The sequence below is a fragment of the Ornithorhynchus anatinus genome, chromosome 11 (genome assembly GCF_004115215.2).
Source record: "Ornithorhynchus anatinus isolate Pmale09 chromosome 11, mOrnAna1.pri.v4, whole genome shotgun sequence".
Classification (NCBI taxonomy): Eukaryota; Metazoa; Chordata; class Mammalia; order Monotremata; family Ornithorhynchidae; genus Ornithorhynchus; species Ornithorhynchus anatinus.
Genome location: NC_041738.1, coordinates 1,620,165 through 1,644,919, shown reverse-complemented (window position 1 = coordinate 1,644,919; position 24,755 = coordinate 1,620,165). Strand labels below are relative to the sequence as shown.

The following is a 24,755-nucleotide window of genomic DNA, read 5'->3' as shown; positions in this document are numbered from 1 at the left end:
CTCGATTTCCTCTGAGTCTGGGAGCCCCTTGGGGGCCAGGTACTGGGCCTACATCTCAGCCGGGGACTTCTTTCCCATTGTAGAGAATAGTGCTTGGCACATGGTGAGAATTAAATTAAAAGTAAATTTGGATATTTGTTCAGCACTTGCTGCGGACCAATCACTCTTCTAAGCACCAGGGTAGATTCAAGTTATCAGTTCGGACACGAGCTCACAGTCTAAGTAGGAGGAAGAACAAGTATTGGATCCCTATTTTACACATGAGGAGACTGAGGCACAGAAAAGTCAAGTGAGTTGCCTAAGGTCACCCAGCAGACAAGTGGCAGAGCTGGGATTAGAACCCAAGTTCTCCAACTCCCAGGCCTGTGCTCTTTCTCCTAGGCCATGCTGCTTCTCAGTAGCCATGTTGCTTCTACTGTTCATTTATTCACCACTCACAAGTGAACTAGAGGTTGGAGGTGAAACCAGGTTTCCTAACCACGAGACAACACTGTCTCTGGGCCAGGCCCCCTGGAGTAGCCGCTTAGGGAGAAAAAACCCAGCCCGTCATGCCCAGAACCAGTGGGATCGACGGCCAAGGTTATTTATCCCGAGAGTGGCTGCCTCTCCGAATCCCCGCGGTGGTCCACGTGGGGTGAGGCGGTCCGGACGGGATCAGAGCCCAAACCGAATCAGACCTGAGAGATCCCTATCAGAAACCAGGAGTCTGCCAGGGACAGATGGGGGAGTTGGCAGGGTGAGAAGGCCTGGCCTATGAAGTCATTCCTCTAATGGGCTGGGCCCCGTGGAGCAGAGACTGACAGAGGTGGGCACCTTTCTGGGCTGCCGCCCTGGAGATCGGCCCCAAGGACGGTGAAGTTTCCAACAGAAGCTGGGGCTGTGGCAGGGTCGGGAGGGTGTCTTCTTTCTGCTTTGGGAAGAGAAGTGGGTTTGGGAGGGATCAGTCTAGGGGGAGGACTTTGACGTGAGTCAAACCCCGGGACCCAACCTTTAGTGTGCATTTCATTCACTGGGCAAGGATGAAGCCAGATAAGCTCTTGAGTGTCAACGCTAAGAGGATGTCGAGCCATTGTTTCCCTCCCAGTGGTCTGGGTCGGCCTTCCAGCTTCGCATACCCTGGATCCCTGAGCAGCTCCGGGAGCTTGCGAGCAGGGCAGGAAAGACCCCAACTCAGGTCCTCCTGTGCCATTTGCTCTTTGCAGCCTCCCTGCCCTCCTCAGCCCTGTCCCATGCTTCCCTCCTAAAGCCCCTCCCCATATCCACCCACCCCTGGACTGCCAGTACGATCGATCAAGCAATCGATCGGTCAGTGCCAGGTATTGAGTGCTTACTAAGCACTTGGGAGAGTTCAGTAGAGTTGGTAGACAGGACCCCTGCCCTCAAGGAGCTTGCAGTCTAGTGGGGAAGATGGATAATAAAATATATTACAGATGGGAAAGCGACAGAGAATAAGGATATATGTGCATGAGGGCTGTGGGGCTATGGGTTGGGTGAGCATCACAGGGCTCGGGGGGTGCTCATCGGTGACACAAGGTTGCCAAGGTTGCTGGGCCCAGTAACGAAAAGGTTTCAAATCCAGCTTAGCCTTTGACTAACACACCTCAGCCACAACCTGGAGAAAATCATGAAATAACTCAGCTGCAGCTGCATCTGCCACCACCGCAGCCTCACGCAAATCTCTCTGGTAAGGCAGGGGAAGGTCTCAGTAACTCGTGAGGCTCCAGATTATGGCACCTATTTTGCCTATAGGAGCCCTTGAAATACTGAACCCACCAGTTCTCCATTGGCAACTGGGTTGGGACCCCAGGTCCCTAACTATGAAAGTATAAGTATAAATATTAAATATTATTCTAAATAAAAGTACATGTACATATATCCATATTTTCATGGTATTTATTGAGTGCTTTCTAAGTGCCAGGCACTGTACTAAGAGTTGGGGTGGTTAGAGCCCAATCAGGTTGGACACAGGCTATGTCCCACATAGGGCTCACAGTCTTAATCCCCATTTTATAGATGAGGGAACTGAGGCCCAGAGAAGTGAAGTGACTTACCCAAGGTCATACAGCAGACAAGTGGCAGAGCTGAGATTAGGACTTTCCGGGGTGGGATGTGAAACAAAAGAATAGTAGTAGTAAGAGCATGAAATGAGCACCCATTGGATGCAGTGCACTGTACTGAGCACTGGAATCAAAATGGAGATGTTACCTATTCCCTGCCCAAAAGGAGCTTACATTTTAATGAGGACAACAGGCATAAAACTATATACAAATAGAGTAATCCAAATAAATAATTGAATGTACCATTGAACAGCACTAGCATATCCGAAAAGGGTCAGGATGAGTATCCATTAGTGCTGAAGTGCCAGAGGTTGCTGGTCCAACTTGGGGTGCCGGGAAGTGATCGGGGAAGTGGAAGCAGCGTGGCTTAGTGGGAAGAGCGCGGGTTTGGGAGTCAGAGCTCATGGGTTCTAATCCCAGCTCTGCCACTTGTCAGCTGTGTGACTTTAGGCAAGTCACTTCACTTCTCTGTGCCTCAGTCATCTCATCTGTAAAATGGGGATTAAGAATCTGAGCCCCACATGGGACAACCTAATTACCTTGTATTCCCCCCAACCCCCACACTTAGAACAGTGCTTGGAACATAGTAAGCGCATAACAAATACTTTTATAATCATTATTATTTTAGGAGAGATGGGAGGGTAGGGAGAGCTGTGATCTATCTGTTTGAGGCATGCAGAGAGTTTCAAGTAGGGAGAACAGCATGGGGGAGGGCACAAAGGCCAAAGAGGAGAGAGTGAGGACCAGTTAGAAGATTGGCTTGAGAGGAATGAAGAGAATTAGCTGGAGAGAAGCAGGTAAAGAGAGTAGACCCTTAAGCTAGGGTAAATCAGCAGAAAGCCGGGAAGCCCAAGGCAGCGGAGGGTTTGAGTAAGGTGATCCACAAGGCACAGATCGGAAAGAGTAGAGGCTGGAGGCTGGGATTCCCAAAAGGAGGCTGATGCAGAAGTCTGGCTGTGACATTAATAGTAATAGTATCTTTTAAGCATTTTCTATGTGCTTGAACTAGGAAGGTAGTTGTTTGGTTGGAGATGAAGGGACAGATCCAGGAAATTTTATGTAGGAAGAACCAGCCAGATTGGCAATAATAATAATAATGGTGGTATTTGTTAAGCGCTTACTATGTGCACAGCACCGTTTTAAGCGCTGGGGGGAATACAAGGTGATCAGTTTGTCCCACTTGGAGCTCACAATTTTAATCCCCATTTTACAGATGAGGTAACTGAGGCACAGAGAAGTGAAGTGACTTGCCCACAGTCACATAGCTGGCAAGCGGCGGAGGCAGGATTAATAATAATAATGTTGGTATTTGTTAAGCGCTTACTATGTGCAGAGCACTGTTCTAAGGGAAGGGGTAGATACAGGGTAATCAGGTTGTCCCACGTGAGGTTCACAGTTAACCCCCATTTTACAGATGAGGTAACTGAGGCACAGAGAAGTTAAATGACTTGCCCACAGTCACACAGCTGACAAGTGGCAGAGCCGGGATTCAAACCCATGACCTCTGACTCCCAAGCCTGGGTTCTTTCCACTAAGCCACAATAGATTGAATGTGGAAATTGAAAGACATTGAGGAGGAACCCAAGGTTTCCAACTTCTGGGACAGGGAGGTTGGTGGTTTTATCAACACAGATAGGAAAGATAGGAGGAGAAGTATGCTTAAAGGACAAGATGGGTAGTTCTGTTTTAAACTTGTTGAGTTTCACATGCCAAATGGCCATCCAGATAGCAGAGTTCTGGAGGCCAGAGAAGATGTGAGATTGGCGGTTAGCTGAGAGAGAGAGATCAGGGAGACAGAGAGATTTAGGAGTCATCCGCAAAGAGGTGGTTGTTTAAGCCGTGGAAGCAGATGAGCTCCTTGAAAGAGGGACTGCAGAGTGAGGAGAGTAGGGGGCCTAGGCCAGAGCCTGGACAGCCCCCATCTCCCCCCTGCAGCAGAAGGGTGAGAATGAGGGAAAAGCAGAGCCAGTGGAAGAACTGGAGGGAGCTTCCCTTAGAGAGAGCTTCTCTTAGAGAGAGCACAAGCTGTCATCAGGAGTCATGGGGTTAAAACTTGACTGTAGTATGTTGAGAGTTGGTGGAGAGGAAGTGAAGGCAGACAGTGAAGAGGCCCCGAAGGAGAGTAGAGAGACAAGGTGATAGCCACAGGAGGCCTTAAGGGTAAAGGGAGTTTTCTAGACCGTGGAAGACATGAGTTGGTTTGAAGGCAGAAGGAGAGGAGCCAGCGGAGAGCTGATGCAGTTTGTCCTTGTGCCTATGGGAAAAGTACCTCGACAGACCCCTGGGGCTTTATTTTTTGTTATTTTTTAACTTCTCTTCCCCCCCCCCACCATCCCTCCCCCCTCACCCCCCCCTGCTCCCCAGGGGATCCGCATCTCTGGGCAGAGTTTGGACTTTGAATGTTTTTCTATTTCTAAGTGTGTGTGTGTGTTGTCTATGCCTCATGCATTGAGAGAGAGAGAGACTGCCTGTCTGCTCTCTTCACTCATTAAAGCCCCGGTAAAGACACTGGCCTCCCTCCCTTCCCCCCAGCATCCCGCCTCTCTGAAAGGGCCTGAGAGTTTATATTCAGAAGTGGATTATTTCCGGAGGTGGCTGGGGGGGCGGGGGGATGAGGGGGGAAGTACAGACTGAGATTTGAGAGTCCTGAATAGAACAGTTGGTGTGGCCAATATGTAAGGCAGCCCTGAAGCAAGCTCTTTTTATTAGTAACTGTTTGGGCCATTCAGGGCCCCCACCCCATGCTCTTTGGTCTCAAAAACCTGGCCATTGGCAGGCAAAAGTGTTTGGGGAGAGTGGGGGGTGGGAGATCTGCAACACAGTGGGAGTTGAGTAACAGTAGTAAGTGAGCATCTACCCAGTGCCCTGCATCCTATTGGATGCTTGAGATGAAGCCTCAGGCATGGGCCTGACCACTTGAGGCCCAAGCCCCAGCCCTCCTGTAGCAGAGTTGATATGCAGAATTGGCTTAGCTCACCTGAGTTGGGAGCAGGAATCACTCTCTTGACAAGTGCTTCCTGGCTGTGGCAGGGCCCAACGTCCACCCCAGGGAGGCTGGTGGTCACCAGGGACATGAGGTGGGACTCCAGGTTTTCTGCACAAGTCCCTCCCTCTCCCCGATCTTGGGTTCCCCTTTCCCACCGCACCCAATCCCAGGACCCCTCAGCTCCACTCTAGGGAAGGGAAAGCTGCTTGTGCCCCACAGGGAGGAGAGAAGGTAGCATTTGGGAAGGAAAACTCCACCAGCCCAGCCTTGTAGTTAAGCGTGTCCCTCGCCACGGAAGTTCACATCAAGGCTGCGTCTAGACCGAAGGGGAGCCGTTACCTCCCTCCAAGAGCTGGAGGCCCCGCTTGAGCGGTAGGGCTTCCTGGACTCTGTCCAGCTCCAATGCCTATTCAGGGAGCGATGTGGACTCAGCCCCTCGGGAGCCAGCTTCCCTCTCTTTCCAATGGCTGGACCGTGGGAGTTTCTGCCCTGTTGCCCTCAGGAGAAGCAGAGGGACGGAAGTTGCTTCTCAGGACTGGGTCTACCGGGCCGCGTCTCCAAGGGGAGAGTTAATGGCAGATCCAGAAACAAAAAGCCCGGAAAGTGGCAGGCTGCCAGCCGGGGGAGGCTGCCGGTGGGTTCAGGCTCCTGGGGGAGGGATCAAGGGGCAGCCCAAGGGTCCGGGGAGCTGCACGTGGCTTTGTCTCACTCCCTGGAACACCCCCTCCTCCGGTCTCCCCTGGCAAGAGCCGGAAAGACAGCAAAGCCCGGGCCCTCAGGGCCCCTCCCTTAGCCACTAGCTTACACTGGTCCCTCCCAGGGGGCCGCCCAGGGCCACCTGCCATGGAAACCCATCTCCCGGGAAAGCATGAGCTCGGTGACCTACTTCCCAGGCTGTCCGAGGGCCCAAGGGCTGCTGCTGCCTGGGAGAGTTTTGCCTCAGCCTGGCTGCTGCCTGGGGAGAAATGAGCTGGAGTTGTGAGATCAAGCTGGCTCCCTTCACTCCGGGGCATTTCTCTGGCTCAGGAGCAGCCCTACAAATGAAGCCTCAACATGTTTTTGCCTGAGTCCATCCCCAGCCAACCTGCCCATCGGGCTCCCTGCCCGGCCCTAGGCAAGGGGGCCCAGGCCATAGGGGTTTGGGAGAATGAGAACGGGTCAAGGAGGGAGCTCCAGGACGGGCTGCCTGGCATGGTACCCAGGCCCTACAGCGAACGAGGGCTCACCAGTTGGCAGGACCCAAGGATGTGACACGAGCGTGAGATCGTGAGCAGCACTCTTCTGGCTCGCCCTTTGTCCCAGCTGGCCCAGGACTTCTGAATGAACCGTTTGCTGGTTGTCCTTCTGGTCACCCTCACTCATGGGTCACCCAACTCATCCCTTCCCTTTCCATCCCTCACTCTCCCCACAGTGACAAAGGATGGATCATCCGAGATCCCCGGCTCTCCCCTAACTCCATCTCCGACTCTCCGACCAGTGACCCAACATGAACTATCCAAACTATCCAATGCCCCTGATTCTCATCCCTGGCTCTCAATCCAGTGACCCAGAATGGTCCATCCAACATCCATGACTCTCCCCTTTCCATCCCTTACTCACTCCCCAGTGACCCACTCTCCTCCCCACCTTTAATTTCCACCCCCCGGGTGACCCAGCATGGACCACCCACCCCTGACTCTCCTCTACCCCGTCTCTGACTTTCCCTAGTAACCACCATGGACCATCCAACACTTCTGATTCTCTTCTCTCCATCCCTGACTCTCCCCATGGACTCAGTGTGGATCCCTCATCCCCAGATCTATACAAACCCCTCTTGACGCTGCTGGAATTTTTGGCCACCCAACAGTCCTGTGGGAATGGTGCCATTCTTCCCTCCCTCCCTTTGTCTCCCACTACCCTGTCCTCCCGCAGTGGCCCACCCCTAAACTCTAACTGGCCTGAGGCGCCTGGAGGATTCCAGTTTCCTTCCAACTCCCAGGAGTGGAGTTGTGTTGACCTAGAGGAACATGCCTTGAGACTAAAGGCATCTTCACCCCCTCCCCTTCCCTCCCAGTTCTCTCTCTGCCCTCTGGAGCTCTAGGGGCAACATCCCTGATCCACAGTGCCAGAAACTGGAGGCGGGCAGAGGCTCAGGGCATGACGCCAGACTTAGTTGTTAGGTTGCAGTGGGGCAAGCTCCCGCCTGCAGGACCACGGCAAAGCCCTCATTCCGTGCCCCTCTACCAGCACCCCCTCCCTTGCCCTGCTGCCTTCCTCCACCACCAATGCTTGGGCACAGGGTGGGCTGGTGGGAAGGGCTAGGATGGAACTAATCCCACTCTCCTGCCCCCAGGCCATCTCCCCTCAGGTTCCTGTCCACACTGCCAGAAGTCTCACTGGGCCTCTCATTGGTCTCAGAGGCAGAATGGTGAGGGTGGTGCAGGCTGCGCAGGCCCTTGCCCCAAGGGAAGTGTGCCCAAGCCCCTGGGCCCTGAAGGAGGGAGCACTAGGCATAGTGGGTGGAGAGTCCTACCACCTTCAGGGGGCCTCCCAGCTGGTGCAAGTCACACCGCCTACAGCCCTAACAGGTAGCCCCCCTGAGGGAGCAAGGATCCTGCTGAGCCAATCTCTCTCGCTCCTGCAACAGCAGCAGGCCTTCCCAGCCCTCCGGCTTCCACAGAGTATCAGGCCGAAACCTCTGGCCCGCAGTCAGGCCCGGCCCGGGGCTTGTTTGCAGACTGGCTTCTCTCCCAGCCCCACCTCAGGTTTTGCCACTGCCCTGGACCGAGGCCTGGCCAATTCCCCTCCATCCCAGCCCCCTTTTTGGGACCCATCAGGCCCCATGGCATCCGGGCCCAGTTTCAGTGCCCCTCCAGGTGCCCCCGGGAAAGTAGGGAGTTGGAGCTGGGAGGGATCGGGTGAAATGCTCACCCTGCAGATGCTGCTGCTACTGCTGCGCTGGCTATGGGTTCTTCCGCCGGCCCCTCCACCTCTGGTTTCCCAGGCAGCCGATCTTCTGCCCTGCAGGCCCTCCTGCTGATCATGGGGTCGAGCCCCCTCACCGCCGGTCCCCTGGGTAGCGCTACCAACCCAGTCCCAAGCCCCGTCCCCCCACCCCAGTATGAGGGAGCCAGCAAGGGCAGGGCCGTGACCGAAGACTAGCTTCCTTTAGATTAAAGTTGTTTAATGGACCCAGTACTTCCATTAATGGACTGCACTTGGGGGAAACAGATCCAACATTGTGGTTCTTCATGAGCTGTGACATCATGTCTTCCTGCCTTCTTGACCACACCATCCCCTCAGCCACCTCAGCACTCACATGTCCTTGTTTAGTATCGATTTATTTATCTACTCAAGTCTTTGGTATAGATCTAATCTCAAGTTCTTTAACTCTTGAACATTCATCCACTTATGCCAACCGTGGTCTTTCCCACGAGTTTGGAAGTTCCACCAGGCAGGGATTGTGTCTCACACTTCTGTATGATCCCCCAAATCTAGGGTAGTGTTGTGCCCACAGTAGAAGCCCTTTCCAGGGCTCTGCTCACAATAGGTGTCCAGTACAGCGTTCTCCAACCTGGAGGGGCCCAAGATAGTACTCAGCACTGCTGGTGCTCAGTACACTACTCTGCTTTTGGAAAACAGAGTATGTTTGCTCTTCAGGGGCCTAGAAAGCTGTGGGGCCAGTTGGGAAACTGGGACCTGATGGGAATGGAGAGAAATGGGAGGGGCTGCGCAGAAGTGAGGTATGAGTAATAATAATCATCCTGATATTGTTAAATACTTACTCTGCACCAAGCGCTATTCTAAACGCTGGGGTAGATATAAGATTATCATGGGGCTTAGTCTAAATGGGAGGGTGAACAGGTTTTAAATCCCCATTTTGCAGTTGAGGGAATGGAGGCACAGAGAAGTGAAGAGGTTTGTCCAAGGTCACATACAGCAGACAAGTGGCAGAGTCAGGATTAGAACCCAGGTCTTTCTGACTCCCAGGCTCGGGCTCTTTCCACTAGGCCACGCTGCTTCTTTAGGGTTTGGATTGAACTGGATGGCCTGGAGGATCTCGGCGACGCTTTTAAATTTTCTAGGGAGAATGAGGCCATTCCGGAACCCCGGCCCCAAAGCCCCACCCAACAGCCTGCCTCCCCAGAAAGTAATCTGGTGGTTCCCATCTCACCTGTTCTGACACATCCATTCTCTCCTGACTGTCACCACAGCAGAGCTGAATGTTTCAGCCGTGACTCACGCCAGAGCAGAGTTGGCCGAATGGGACGGTCGGGATTAAGGGTCATGGTCATAGTCATGGCCGGGACAAAGCGGCGCTCTGTGTCGTAGCCGCCGATAACCTTCCAGCGATGCGGTACGTCATGGCCGTGGGCGGTGCCATAGCGATGCTGCACGTAATGGCTGTGGGTGCTTGCCAAAGCAATCCTGCATGTTGAATGATCGATCTAGTCATGGCCACCGTGGGTAGTGCCATAGCGATGCTGTACGTCATGGCTGTGGGCACTGCCAAAGCAATATACTGCATGTTGATGAATAATGATGATATTTTTTAAGCGCTTACTATGTATCAAGCACCGTTCTAAGCCCTGGGGTAGACACAAGCTAATCAGGTTGGAAACGGTCCCTGTCCCACGTGGGGCTCACGGTCCTAACCCCCATTTTACAGATGAGGTAACTGAGGCACAGAGAAGTGAAGTAACTTGCCCAAGGTCACACAGCAGACAAATGGTAGAGCTGGGGTTAGAACCCAGGTCCTTCTGATTCACAGGCCCGTGCTGGTTGATTGACCTAGTCATGGCTGCCGTGGGTCGTGCCATGGCTTCACTGTCCATCATGGCCCTGACTAACGTTATAGCAGTACTATGGCCATGGCAGTGCCAGAGCTGGGCTGAACCTCTCGGCGGCAGCCAAGGTCACCGCGGGGCTGAGTCTCACGGCTGACACCGTTCCCACGGGGCCGGGTCTCGAGGCAGTGAACCCGGAGAGCCAGAAGAAGCATAAATCAACATGGGGGATTTGGCTTTAAAGTATCCCCCAAACTCCAGCCACCCCCTCATTAAGTAAGAGCCCTGTGGCATTACTTCCCCCGAGCCCCCGGCCAGTTCCCGGGCTAACCCAAGGGGCTGCTGGCATCCTGAGGGCCACGGCGGGACCGGGGCTGGGGCCAGGAATAATGAATGGGGCTTGGGTGAGGACCCGGCGGGGTGCTGCAGGGAAGGTTCGTGAGGTGCAGGTGGAGTCCTGCCAGCAGGCACACTGTTCCCTTTGGGGGCTGTCGGACCGGGCCGGGCTGCCCCGAGCTCCTACCGAGAGCCCGTTTGAAGCAGGCAGCTTCCTGCCTGGTCTAACCTTGCCTTTGGGAGATCGGTGGAAGGGAGGACTCCTTAGCCCCCCTAATAATGTTGGCATTTGTTAAGCGCTTACTATGTGCAGAGCACTGTTCTAAGCGCTGGGGGAGATACAAGGGCATCAGGTTGTCCCGCGTGAGGCTCACAGTTAATCCCCATTTTACAGATGAGGTAACTGAGGCACAGAGAAGTGAAGTGACTCGCCCACAGTCACACAGCTGACAAGTGGCAGAGCCGGGAGTCGAACTCATGACCTCTGACTCCGAAGCCCAGGCTCTTTCCACTGAGCCACGCTGCTAACGGGCCCTCGGCTCCGGCTCAGCCGAAGCCGCTCCTCTGGTTTCACTTTTCTGATGCTTGGCTCCACTCAGTACAGGCCCTCCACTCTTCTGCTTCTCAGCTGCTGGGTTCTCGTTCACCACCTAGATTGGGGCTCCAGTCCCGCCCCATCTCTCCTGGCCTGTCACCTCACCCTCAGTCCTGCTCCTCAGATAATGAGGTGTTTTTCTGATAATTACTCTCTTCCCTTTCAAAGTCTTATTGGAGAGACACAACTCCTTCAAGAGGCCTTCCCTGACTAAGCCTCCTTTCCTCTTCTCCTCCCTTCTGTGTCGCCCTGACTTGCTCCCTTTATTCATCCCCCTCTACCAGCCCCAGAGCACTTAAGAACATATCTGTAATTTATTTATTCATATTAATGTCTGTATCCCCCTCTAGACTGTGAGCTCGTTGTGGGCAGGCAATGTGTCTGTTTACTGTTATATTGTCCTCTTCCAAGCGCTTAGTACAGTGTTCTGGATACAGTAAGCACTCAGTAAACACGGTGAATGAATGAGTGAATGTCCACCGCCTCAAACATCAGGACAAAAGGGAGCTTCAGGCTCTTTCCCCAGACCAGTGCCCCTCCCCACTGAGGCCCCATGCCTCTCTCCTGAGCCTAGAGACATGAAATTATCAGTCAAAATCACCAGGTTTGAGTGGCATCTACTGGGGTCAGAACACTTTTCTAAGACCTATGGGGCATACATAACGAATACAAGATGTGACCCCCACCCTTAAGCACCTTACAATCTCGTGGGGGCAACCGTAGCATGAATTGACAGATATATCAGAGTTAAGAGTGAAGGAATAGAGATAAATAAAGGCCCAAACGGAGCAGTGAATCAAGAACAGAAAAACGGAGAAATCAGTGAGGGTGGAGGTGGTTGGTGGCATGGCCCCCCTGGAAAGCAGACAGGATGAATCAGTTCTGGAAACTTCTAAGAGGCCCTCTGCCCCAAAACAGGGTGTCACTGACCCAGTTTACTTCAGTCAGCTCTTGGGTTGAGCGAGGGAGGGAGACAGGCCAGGAGAAGAACTGCAGGGAGCAGAGGTGATGGGGGAATAGGAGGGCGGGACGGAAGGTGGAGAGGGTGGGGATCAGGCCTCCTGTTTTCACCGTGGCAGGCGAGTCTGCTAATGAAAAATATTACTGAGTTGAAACCAGCAAAACCTTGAGACATTCGGTGTTTCGGTCTACCTCCTTGCTCTTCTGCTGCCCATTGTCCATCATTCTCTGTGGTGTTTTACCCCTCCCTCCCCATCTCTGCTCTAAACCTTATCCCCTTTCCTGTCCCTTTCTTTCTCTCTCTCCCCAACCCCCCCCCCCCGCCAACTCCCCCTTCCTTCTCCAGGGCTTTCCTCTTTTCCCCTACTATCTGCTGTTGTTTTCTTAATCTGCCTTTGTCTCATCCCTCTTCTCTCCATCCCTTTCCTCCTCCACCTCTTCCCCTGCACCACTGTGCTCCTGACCACTGTTCCCTTCTCCTCCTCCCACCTCTACATCCCAGGCATTCCTCTGTCTCGCTCTTTCTTTGGAGCCTCACTCTCTGGCTGGAGGTTCCCCCCACAATCACCACCCACCACCACTTACCTACCTACCTACCTACCCGCAGTGACTTCTCATTGGAGGAGACCCAGGAGTGAGACTCTCCTGTCCACTTTCTCCCTTTCAACCGGCCAGTTGCTGCACTCTGGCTAGACCGCCCCCCCTTGCCAACCACCCCCAAAGCCCGTGGCCATTAACTCCGCAGGCTGGGGGAAGTGAGGTGGGGAGCGGGGCCACCTCCAGGGACATCTCCCCTCACTGTGCCACTCGCTCCGTCCCGCCTGCCTCAGCCCAGCCTGTTTGGGCAGGCTGGCCAGTTGCCATGGCAACTGGGACCTCCACACCAGAGCTGAGCCGGGGAGAGGGGACCACCTGCCTCCCGGCTGGCACTGCTAAAGCTCCTGTCACACTCTTCCAGCTTGTCTGATGGCAGCTCTAGGGAACCCGATTCATCATAATCCCCTTCCTCAGCCCAGACAAGCAGGCCGGGGCCTGGTAGGGCCGGACTCAGAAGCCCTTCGGAATCAGGCCAACTGTCAAGGCGGTCAAAGTCTCATGTACAAAATGAATGGTCTGTCCAGAAATTTACCTCTCTGCACATGCACACACGCACACACGCACACACACACCTAAGTTCTACCATGACGATTTGCACTTCGGCTCGATCGCAATGAGGGAATCAGGGAACGTTCTTCCGACCACCAGAGCCTGCTTAGGCCCGACGTCTCACGTTACCGTGGAAACCGCCTGTGCGCACGGGCATCATGTCGGCACACCGAGTGCCTCAGCACCAGTTTTCCCAAACGCGGGGTTTCGCAAGAACGCAGACCCCACCAGAGAGAGACAGAGAGAGAGAGAGAAAGAGATGGAAAGAGATTGACTTGGTTTATGGTACCCCATCCCTGTCTGGATCTTTAATGTCGCCCCTTGATTTCCACCCCATTTGGGGACCGTCGAGATCCCAGAGGCATCCCACCCTGAGTCCCCAGGGGCTGTCTGGATCCAAGCTGGCCTCCCACCCGACACCAACCAAGCAATTCATCACAAGCAATCTTCTGGCGGTCCAGGCCAACTGTGTGTCTGCTGGGTGCTGCCTCATCTCCACAGGACCCTTGCGGGTTTTGCCGCCAAATCCCTGCTAGCAGGTCTCCTCCCACTCCTCCCAGCTGAGGCCTGCCACACTTCACACACTTTTCCTTCTCCATTCCTGGCAGATGAGAAGCAGCATGGCATAGTGGATAGAGCACGGGCCTGGGAGTCAGAAGGTCATGGGTTCTAATCATGGGTTCTAATCCCGGCTCTACCACTTCTCTGCTGTGTGACCTTGGTCAAGTCGCTTCACTTCTCTGTGACTCAGTTCCCTCATCTGTAAAAGGGGCTTAAGAGCCTGAGCTCCATGTGGGCCGGGGACTGTCACCCTAGGGCTTAGAACGAACAGTGCCTGGCACATAGTAAACACTTAACAAATACCATAATTATTATTATTAGAGGAACTCTGAACTCTGGCAGGGGTGCTGCCACCCACCAGCCCTCAGTGCACAGCCTGAAGTGGGGCCAGCACCCTGGCTCTCAGCCTGCGAGGTGGAAAGAGGGACTAAAGGGGAGAGCTCAACCTTCCAAGAAAGGCCAGGAAGAAAACCGAACCCGGGGCCTCTGGGATCTGGAACATTCCAGGCCGGTGAATGACAACTGGCCCCGAGACCAGGGAGCCCAGCGGCCACTGCAAGCCACAGGCAGAGTTCAAGAAGGGGCCTGGCTCTCAGTGGTTTATATGGCACATGGAGGGAGAGGGGTGGGTGAGCTTTCCCCGTACAGTCCCTTCTCCCTCCCACACTTCCAGCTGCCCCTCATCCCCTGCCTCCTCCACCACCTCCCCCGAAGCAGGATCCCACTTTGCCCGCCACCCAGAGATGGTAGTGCCACGGCAATAACAGACCCTCCAGAAACTCAGAGTCACTCGACATGGGGGCAGGGGAGAGGCGGTGAACGATTCATAGCGGGGAGACAGCAGTGAATGCTGGGCTCCGGGCGGGAGACAGCCCCCTGTGCATGCAGACAGCTGGCAGTTATCAAGCCCTGATTATGCCATGGGGATTATCCCAGGCCTCCGCTCCTTCTTCCTCTCCCTCTGACTGCCCTCACCCCACCCTGCTTCTCCATCTTCTCCCTAGGCAGTTACATTGGACTATGTCCATTGGGGTTTATGTGCCTGCGGTGCCAGGCCTCCGGGTTGATAGGCAAGAGGGCAGAGACCCAAACTGGGGAGGGTCTCCCTGACACTCAGGCGGGGCCAGGAACTGAACCTTGAGCTTCTTTGTGTCTTTGGCGCTAATCCCCTACTTCCCGGTGGGGTGGAGCGGGAGCTGCTCTCCTGAGGTGGAGTTTATTGGGCTGGGGGGAGTCCTGCCAAAGTGGGCCTGAGGCCACCTTGCTGATGAATGGAGATACAAGGTGTTTTGGGGTGTTGGTTTTTTTTTGGTGGGGGTGAGGCAGAATCCCGGAATACCGTAATTCTCCAGGCTCAACTGGGAGACCCATGAACCAGCCTCCATTTCAGTTTTCCAGTTTTGCTAATGGGAAGAGTGACACCTGCTTTCTCAGTTCACCTTCACCTCCCGCATACTCCAGGGGCATAGAGGGAACACGGGTGCCAACTGGCATATGGTCCATGTCAAGGAGTTGGCGGGCTGATATGCGATTACTCCTTGGAGGGAGCCAGCTGAGCTCACCGACGTCTGAGATTGCATCAGCTGCAGCAGCGGCGCTCAGGGCCGGAGGAGAGGGCTGGGGGTCAGGGCGAGGGGGCAGGAGGGGGTGGCTCAGCCGTCTTGTCCTGACGGAGTTCAGGCCTGTAGGGCTGCAGGAGGCGAGCGAGAGGCTTGTTGACTGCCAGCACGATGCCCTGCCCTCACCTGGACCTGCTCCCCAACTTTTCAGTACTGCCCTCGGGGCCCAGGGCTCCAGGCTGACTGCTCTCCAGGAGCAGGATTCTTCTAGGTTAGACCCTGCATTTCCAGGAGCCTACCAGAACAGGGGGGTGGGGGCTTGTGGACCCTGGGGAGGCCGGCTCGGCTTGCCGAGCCGGTGGGAGGAGGGGTGGAGTGGATGGGAGGTGTGGTCCTGGTGGAATGGGGCTTGGATCACTCCCCCCCAGGGCCTCCAGAAGCTGCCACTCAGGAGGCCAAACCCCCGGGATCAGGGGCCTCCCAGCATCCACCTCCCAACCCTCTGGATAAGGGCGAGCGGGAGCCTGGCTTAGGGGAGAACGCCCTCCACCCCTGCTCCTCCCCAGAGTCCAGGGAGATTGGTGCATCTTGGTGAGCCAGGAGCCAGCACTGAGGTGGGCCAGAGAGAGTTTACAGGGTCTGGGTAGCAAGAGCCCAGGGCCCAGAGAAGCCCCTCCAGGCAATGGAGCCTGGACTGCCCCTCACATCCACACCTGACCCTGGTGCACTCACTGGACCCCAGGAGGTTTGGGTCGGTAAGGGGTACAGAGAGAAGGATGGGGGCAAGAGGATAGGGCTGGGGACTAGAGGCTCTGAGAGAGAGGCAGCTGAGAGGGTGAGGTTGGGTTTGGAGGAAAGAGGGGCACGTCCCCACTGGGTGAGCAGGCAGAGGGGCTCTGAGCAGACCAGAGATGCCCCGGGAGAGAGTTTCACCCTCATTTTCCTTTCCTGCTCAGACTGTTCGGGTGAGCAGACCCCAGCCTCCCGGGTCCCCGTCCTGTGGCAGCAGACAGGCGGGGAGGGTGGGGGGTTTGGGCGGCTGCCCGTAGGGCAGGGCCTGCTGAGGGGCTTCTTCCTGAGGAGGGAGGTAGGGCAGGGTAGTGGCAGAGCTGCTGGGATGGGACCCCAGGGAACTTTGGGCAAATTTGGAACCCTGGAGGCGCTGCCTAAGGGGCCCTCGGGAGGGAGCAGATTCCTTCTAGAAAGTCACCTGACGGGCTCCCGCCGAGAACACAGATTCCTGAGGCCCAGTGCAGCCCCTTGGAGGAGCTGGGCTGTAGAGAGCACGGGCCCCTCCCCCGGAGTCTGGTGAAATGGGCCATGAGGGAAAGAGGTTGGGACAGTCCCGGGGCAGGTACAGGAAAAGCCCCCAGATCAAGTGTTCCATAACTCCAGCGAGGGATTCTGGAAGAGGCTTCTGGCTGCCGAACCCTGGAGTGATGTGCCCGGAAGTCCCTTCCAGGTGCCCAGAGTTGCAAGGTGACCCCGGGCCGGCCGGTCCTCCGCTCCAGAGCCAAGCGGCCCGGCCCCGCCTGCTCTCCTGCACCGCCCCCAGGCCCACCGGGAGCCCGCCACGGTCCAAGGAGCCCCAGGACAGAAGTACCGGCCCCCGAGGGCTCCAGGAGGCTTGGGGCCAGACCCAAGAGGGTTGAAGGCCCATGCGCATGCCGGGCCAGGCCGCGGGGCCCCGGGGACCCCGTCCGCACGGGGCACAGCCTGGGACGCCTCGTGCCGGGCCCGCAGAATCAGCCCCTTTGTTTCCTGGAGCTTCTGCTGAGTCATTGCTCCAGCAGTGTCCCGCACACCGTGTCCTGGGAGTCCGGCCAGGGCCCAGCCGCTGCCCTCTGGGAACCTCCATCCCTCCACTGGGGCACCAGGCTCCCGGGTGGGCCTCCTGGGCTCCCCTTTACCCTACCCCTGGGCTTCCCTCACCCCTACCCGGCTTTGAAAGCCAAATCAGCTCACACGTGGTCCCCTCCCTCCCTCCCTCTGCTGTGCTGAACGGGCTCCCCGCTCAAATACATCCAAGCCGGGCCCAAGGACCGCCCACAGATCTCCTCCTTCCTGCTTCCCAACAGGGGCTATTCCCACCCCCCTGCCGTCCTCTCACTAGGGTTTGGGTCCCAGAAGCTTCTCCTGCCCTACCTTTCCAAAAGCCTTCCCGGGCTGCAGGAGCTCAGACCTGGAGGCGGCTGGGAGTCCGAGCGGACTGCCCAGTGACCAGCCCACCCTCAGGGGCTGCTCCCTTCCACCCCAGATCTCCAGTTCTCAGGCCCCCGGGGCCGTGGGCCCCCAGCCTGGTAGCCTGACCCGTCGAGTCAACCAAAGGAAGGACTTCTGGGCCTGAGGTGAGGGACATTCCTTCCTCGGGTGACAGGTCAATCAATCAATGGTATTTATTGAGCACTTTATGAAGAGCACTGTACTAAGTGCAGTGTACTGAAGCAGCGTGGCTCAGTGGAAAGAGCACGGGCTTTGGAGTCAGAGGTCATGAGTTCAAATCCCAGCTCTGCCATTTGTCAGCTTTGTGACTGTGGGCAAGTCACTTAACTTCTCTGGGCCTCAGTTCCCTCATCTGTAAAATAGGGATGAAGACTGTGAGCCCCACGTGGGACAACCTGATTCCCCTGTGTCTACCCCAGCGCTTAGAACAGTGCTCTGCACATAGTAAGCGCTTAACAAATACCAACATTATTATTATTATTATTAAGTGTTTGGGAAAGTACAAGAAAGTAAAACTGGTCCTGGGGAAAGCCTGAGGCTCCTGTAGGCCTCAAGCCAGCCCTCAAGCCACCCCGGCACAGCGCCACCAAAGAAAGCAGCGTGGCTTAGGGAAAGAACCCGGGCCTGGGTGTCAGAAGTCCTGGATTCTAATTATGGCTCTGCCACTTGGTCGCTGGGTGACCTTGGGCAAGTAATAGTAATAATAATTGTGTCATTTGATATGGGCTTACTATGTGCCAAGCACTGTACTAAGTGCTGGGGTAGATACAAGGTAATCAGGCAGGACACAGCCCCTGTCCCTCATGGAATTCACAGTCTAAGAGGGAGAGAGAACCCCCTCTCCTTCCTCTCCCCTCAGCACTGTACTCATTTGTACATATTTTTATTACCCTATTTATTTTGTTAATGAGGTGTCCATTCCCTTGATTCTATTTATCGTGATTAAGTTGTCTCGTTTTTGTCCATCTGCCTTCCCCGATTAGACTGTAAACCCGTCAATGGGCAGGGATTGTCTCTATCTGTTGCCGAATAGTCCGTTCCAAGCTCTTAGTACAGTGCTTTGCACAAAGTAAGTGTTCAATAAATACTATTGAATGAATGAATGACTCATTTTCCTGATGAGGCAGTTGAAGCACTGAGAAGTGAAATGACCTGCCCAAGGTCACAAGCGAGCAAGTGACGCAGGCGGAGTTAGAACCTGGGATTTCTGATTCCCAGGTGTGTGGTCTCTCCAGTGGGCCGGGCTGCTTCTCTGTGCCTCGGCTCCCTCATCTCTAAAATGGGAATGAGATGCCTGCTCTCCCTTCCCCTTAGACTGGGAGAGACGTTTGGGACAGGGACTGCGTCTGAGTTATTGTACTGTCTCTGCCCTCCGTGTTTGCCCCTTAGTAAGTGCTTGACAAACCCCAAATGTTGCTATGATGAGGATGAGGGTGGTGATGATGATGATGATGATGATGATGATGATGGACCAAGCTAAGCGCCTCCTTTCCCCAAGGTTCCTCCTCTGCCCAGTTGGGCTGGGCAGCGGCATCCCTGTCGTGGGGGCGCCCTCAGGTGGCCACAGTAGGTAACAGCAGCCCCTCTTAACGGGGAGTTCATCTTGCAGAAGCAGACTTCGCATCTGGACATATATAATAATAATAATAACAATAATAATAATAATATGTGTTAAGCGCTTACTATGTGCAAAGCACTATTCTAAGCGCCGGGGGGGATACAAGATGATCTGGTTGAGGTTACAGATGAGGTAACTGAGGTAACTGAGGTACTGAGGTAACTGAGGCCCATAGAATAATAATTAATAATAATAATAATAATAATAACGTTGGTATTTATTAAGGTCTTACTATGTGCAAAGCACTGTTCTAAGCAATACAAGGTGATCAGGTTGTCCCACTTGAGGCTCAAAGTTTTGAATCCCCATTTTACAGATGAGGTAACTGAGGCCCAGAGAATAATGATAATAATAATAATAATAATGATGTTGGTATTTGTTAAGCGCTTACTATGTGCAGAGCACTATTCTAAGCGCTGTAGGGGGGATACAAGGTGATCAGGTTGAGGTTAAAGATGAGGTAACTGAGGTAACTGAGGAACTGAGGTAACTGAGGCCGAGAGAATAATAATAATAACAGTAATAATAATGATGGTATTTGTTAAGGGCTTACTATGTGCAAATCACTGTTCTAAGCGTTGGTGGGGTATACAAGGTGATCAGGTTATCCCACTTGGGGCTCACAGTTTTTAATCCCCATTTTACACATGCGGTAACTGAGGCCCAGAGAATAATAATAATAATAATGTTGGTATTTGTTAAGTGCTTACTATGTGAAGAGCACTGTTCTAAGCGCTGGGGGAGATACAGGGTAATCAGGTGGTCCCACGTGAGGCTCACAGTTTTTAATCCCCATTTTATAGATGAGGTGACTGAGGCCCAGAGGAGTGAAGTGACTTGGCCCAAGTCACACAGCTGGCAAGTGGTGGAGCAGGGATTAGAAGCCACGACCTCTGACTTCCAAGCCTGGGCTCTTTCCACTGAGCCACGCTGCTTCTCTCTCTGGTTTCTGAAACACTGCATCTGAAGTCGACACATTGAAAGTCGGACCCCGTGTTCCCAGAGGAACAGTAATGGGAATGGGGGATTGGTTCCTGAACCACAGATACCCTGTTTTTACCCAAATCAATAACCCAGAACTGTATACTCCATCTTTATTACAGAGGAGAAACATAGTTACATGCGCGTGTCTGTGCTGAGACAGAGAGGTCCCACAAATCGGACGCTAACTTTGACTTAATTCAATATAAGGTGGACTTGTCCACCTCCCCTCATGACCAGGGAGCTGCCCTGTCCCTTCCTTCTTTAAACTCTCCCCCAGCCCTTTACTTCCCCCAATGCTGCGTTTCAAAGATTTCCCTGCTTCCCCAAGGCTCCCATGCACGTCCCACCGCCCCAAGCTCTGCCTCCCCCCCACCCCCCAAGAACTAGTGCCATGTGGTAAAGCTGAGGCCAGGGGAGAGACAGAAGTCAGGGTTTAGTGGGGAAGAGAAGACAGGTAAACTGACGGGCGCCCGTGTGCCTGTCCACAAGGGGAAGTGGCTTCCGCGAGTAGTGCTTGACAATGGCGGCCACGCTGGAGAAGAGCTGAGGGGAAGGAGGACAGGGTTGAGAGCCCAGCTGTGGCAGGGAACCGGTGGGGAGAGGAACTGGACAGGCAGGCCGGTCCCTACCCTGCAGGGATTTGGGGGCGGTGTGGCCAGCTTCATCAAACCACCTCATCCTTCCTACCTCCACCCCTTCTCTCCCTCCTAGCAGCGGAATTTGGGACAGGGCCCCAGGGGCACTCGCCCCATCCTCGGCCCAGCCAACAGAGACCCAAGTGTTCCTCTGGATGGTGGGAGGAGCTGAGGCTGACGGGAAGGTAGTCCCCAGGGTTCAGGACCTCACTCCGCCTGCTCCCCTTCAGTCCCGCCACTCTCCAGCACCCACCTCCTCTCGGATCTTCCCCTCACGGCCAAGAGCGTAGTGCCGCCCGCCGTCCAGCCGCCGGATGGGGACGTTGTAGACACGGTTGTGGAGCAGCACGGCCAGGGTGAAGGGCTGGGACCCTCCGGGGTTCGAGCTGGGACGTACGATGAAGGCCCCGTCCTGGCCACAAGACCCACCCCCGGGCAGTCAGCTCATTGTAATTGCTCCAGGGATGAGTCAGGGTCTCCGGGGGTCCCCATTAGGGAGTCAGGTAGCTACCTTTTGGAGAAGCAGGACGCTTTCGGCTGTCTGGCGGTCACAGGGGTCTGCGTACCAGGGTTGGGTCAGGATGCTGGGGTCCTGCACACAGCACCAGGGGGACACTAAACCAGTGGGCGGGGTGGGGGCCGGTAGGTAGAACGAGGGCTGGGAGGGCGGGGATGCGGAGTTTTTGTCCTGCAGCTCGTAGAAGGCTAAAACGGGTCGAGACAGCGAGGACCCCAGATCAGGGAAGGACCCGGGCCCTTGGTCTCTCTCCCCTCCCACCTGCCCCTTTCACCCACCCACCCCTCTCACCTCATCTATGGAGCTGTTCCCCAGGGAGGCTGCAGAAAGTGGCAAGTACTCAGCTGAAGGAGGGGAGCAAGGTATGGGGATGGAGCTGGGGGGGGGGGGGTGTAGGTCGGAATGCCCAGAATTGATTTGGAACAGGGAAACAGTCCTGGCAATGAAGGGGCCCCTACTGACAGCCAAAGCTGAGATAAAAGAACCCTCTCCCCACTCCATCAGAAGACCTGGATGAGAACTTGCCAGCCCCAGGCTTGGGAGCAAGCCTGTGGGGACAGCCTGGAAGGGGCTTCTGGGCAGGTGAACCCCATCTCGCCTGGCAGGGCACATAGGAAGTGGGGGAATCATCCAGCCTGGGCCAACCCCCACCTCGGGACAGCGAAGGGGATGGGGCGGCGGGGCGTGAGGCAGCAGGGAGCCGTGGGAGAAGGGGGAGGCTTTGGCAGGCAGACTGGCACAAATCCCTGCAGGGACATGGACCACTCCTCACCCTTGGGAACTGTTTCCGCTGGTCCCTGGAACACAGGAAGCCATGTTAAGGAAGCGGTGGGGGCACCCCGAATCCTGCCTCTCTTCAATACCGCCCCCCACCCACTCGCCCTCAACCCCTGGCAACTCCCCCACCCTCCAGCTCACTGCGATGCCTCTCCCCACACTCACGCTGACGGCTGCCCAGGAGAAGGTGTTGGCCCTGGGGAGAGGTATGTGGAGGGCAGATTTAGGAAGCAAAGTTCAACAGGGGACCCCTCCTGGTCTCTCCTCCTTCTCCAGGGTAGAGAATCAGCCTGGCCGGGACCCCCGTCTAGGAATGTTTAGAATGATACTTCCAGCGGGGAGCTCTGAGACAAACTCACCGGGGCAGCTTTGAGACCTTGGGCTGAGGGTTTGGAGGAGTCAGAGCTTGAACACTTGGAACCCGGCTCAGGCTGGGGACCGGGGTTGAGGCTGAAAGAGAGAAGGTGGGTGAGTTGACTGAGGCCTTCTTCAGCTCCAGGGGGCGGGGGGTAGGAGGGTGGGAGTCAAGGACTGGGTAAGGCTGGGGAGCACCCAGCCTGGAGGCTCAACAAGCCCCTAGACTGTAAGCCCCTTCTGGGCAGGGATTAAGTCTCTACCTATTGTAGTTGCCCAAGAATTTAGCTTGATTGTTTGGTTCTAGAAGCCAAGGGTCCCTTGCATGGGGTCAGGACAGAGGATAGCCAGTTGGTCGAGTGGGGGGTAGAAGGAAGGGCTTGTCGGAAGGGCGAGGAGGGCAGGGGGTGGAGGTGAGGAGGTGAGGAGGGGAAGGCACCATGGAGTAGGAAGGGGCTTACCTGGGTGGGGGTCACACTCCAGGTAGATGCTCTCAGGGGATTCCTTCTGTGGGGAGGAAACCTACAGGGCCAGGGTGGAAATGGGACTGAGCCTGTGTGAGCATGTGGCCCTGAGCAAACTGGAATCCTTCTGGGTGTCAGCCGCTGCACTGAGGCCCAGCGATGGATTATCACTGGGCTGTTAGTCCTCTGAGTCACCGAGTGTGCATGCGTGCTTGCAGTGCATGGGTGCATGCGGGCTCCTTTGGGTGTGGCCAGGACTCCCCCAACCTGATGGCAGGGGAAGAGCTGGAGGGACCAAACTTCTTCCACCCAATGGGGATGAAGCAGGGCAGTGGCACAGTATCCTTTGCCTTGAGCCACTGAACTCAGTCCCCTCCAGCCCAGCACTCCTGTTGCTTGTGAAGAGGAGCTGAGAGAGATGAACAGAATCCATTCTGTCCCTTGCCCTCAAGAAGCTGCTGGGGGCTGTGCCTGCCAAGGGGGTGAAAATGAGGGACTCCCCGAAGCAACTTGGAGCAGAGCCAAGGGCCGCCCCCTCCCAAAGCGGCTCCCGCTCAGCCACCTGAGGGAGGACTCAGAGCCCAGGCCACCGAGCCAGGAGCGACTTCTTGGCCGAGCTCTGCCCCAGTCACCATGGCTGCAGAGCCAGTCCGGTCCAGCCCAAAGGCCTCCAGAGGCCTGGAATGGCCCTGGGCTGGATGGTGGAAGGTCGCTGACTGGCCCGGCCCGGCAAACTCCTCCAGGTCATCTGGCCCCTGACAGCCAGCACCCAAGCTCAGAGAGCTGCATTCCCCGGCTTCCCACTGGGAATCCTTCCATCTTGGGACTAACACCAACAATCTGAAAGAGGCTCCCAGAATTCCCCTTTCGGGACCCCTCTCCACAAGCCCCTCCCATCCTTCCCTCCATCCACCCCCCACCCCCACTCCACTCTGAGGCCTAGGCTTGGGCCCCTGGGCCAGGACCAAAGCGGTGGCCGTGGGGTTCAGTAACTCACTGTGCTGTCCAAGGAGCCCGACCCTGTAAGAAGAAGGAGATAGAGGCAGTTCTGGGTGGGGTCAGGGGCCCAGTCTGGGGGTCAGAGAGGCTGGAAAGAATAGGGCTGGGGAGGCCACAGATTACTAAGCCCTTGGGAGCAATGGGGACAAAGGAAGGGTTTCAGCACCAGTCCCTGGCCTGAGCCGGTGCCCCTGGATCCCAGGGCCCCCCAGGGGGAAGTGCTGGGTTAGTTGGGGAAGACTCCGAGATGGGAGCGGGCAGCAGCTTTGCAGTCCCCACCCCGGCCAGAGTGAGCCCCCTGAACTGCTGATTAGACTGTAAGCCCATCAATGGGCAGCGATTGTCTCTATCTGTTGCCGAATTGTACATTTCAAGCGCTTAGTACAGTGCTCTGCACATATTAAGCACTCAGTAAATACTAATGAATGAATGAATGCCCCTACTGGCCCCAGCCAACCCTGGGGTGGGTCCCGGCTGTGCCTTCTCTCCCTGCCCGTGCCTTTGCCGCTACCTCTGCGGTCGATCAGCTGGCTCCGAGTCATGGCTTCCTGTAGGCTCAATGCAGTCAGCATCTGTGGGAAGGAGGGGCGGGGGCCAGAGAGAGTTGGGGAGAGGAGGCTCCTACAGAGATGTGACGGTGAGAGTGAGCATGAGTGTGTAAGGGGGTGTGTGTGTGTGCGCCCGTGCACGCATGCACGCAATAGAAAGCGGATAGGCCTGTTTGTAAGTGTGGGGGTACACGGGGGGATGGTGTCATTGGCTGGTGTGCAGGTGCATGAAAAGGGACAAAAAGAAGAAGCCAGAATTATAGAAAGCCTACCTCCGTGAGTCTGTCCATGGGCCTCCATGAGTTGGTCCAACCCACCGACCCTCCCTGTCTTCCCTAATTCCTGGCACAATCCCAGGAAATAAGGCAAGGTGGTGGGACGGGAAGATGGGGGGGCCCAAGGAAGGGGGCCCTGGGAAGTGTTGGAGCAGGGAGCCAGTGGGCTCGGAATCCATCAGCTGGTGATGGAAGGGGGTGCAGACTGGCCCTGGGTTGCCGGGGGACAGCGGACTGCTTTGCATGCTGATACTCAGGGACTCTCTGAAGCAAATTTAAGCAAATGATACAGATAAGTGGTGCCCACTATGGCTGGAGCTCTGACTTGGCCAAGAGCGGGCAGGGGCTCACCATGGCTGGGTGGGGCTTGGGGAGAAGCCCCAGAGGCCTGGGGA

General features: G+C 55.7%; 1 protein-coding gene across 1 annotated transcript; it reads right to left on the bottom strand.

The window, feature by feature from the left end:
• Positions 1 to 20,173: 20,173 nt before the first annotated feature.
• Positions 20,174 to 24,079, bottom strand: SH2D6 (SH2 domain containing 6). The gene is made up of 7 exons (XM_039913471.1): positions 24,049 to 24,079; positions 23,536 to 23,558; positions 23,171 to 23,293; positions 22,536 to 22,596; positions 20,938 to 21,131; positions 20,680 to 20,838; positions 20,174 to 20,334 (listed from the first exon to the last, which is right to left on the bottom strand). Exons 1-7 carry the CDS (start codon positions 24,077 to 24,079, stop codon positions 20,218 to 20,220), a joined length of 708 nt encoding a protein of 235 aa, XP_039769405.1. The 3' UTR covers positions 20,174 to 20,217.
• Positions 24,080 to 24,755: the final 676 nt, after the last annotated feature.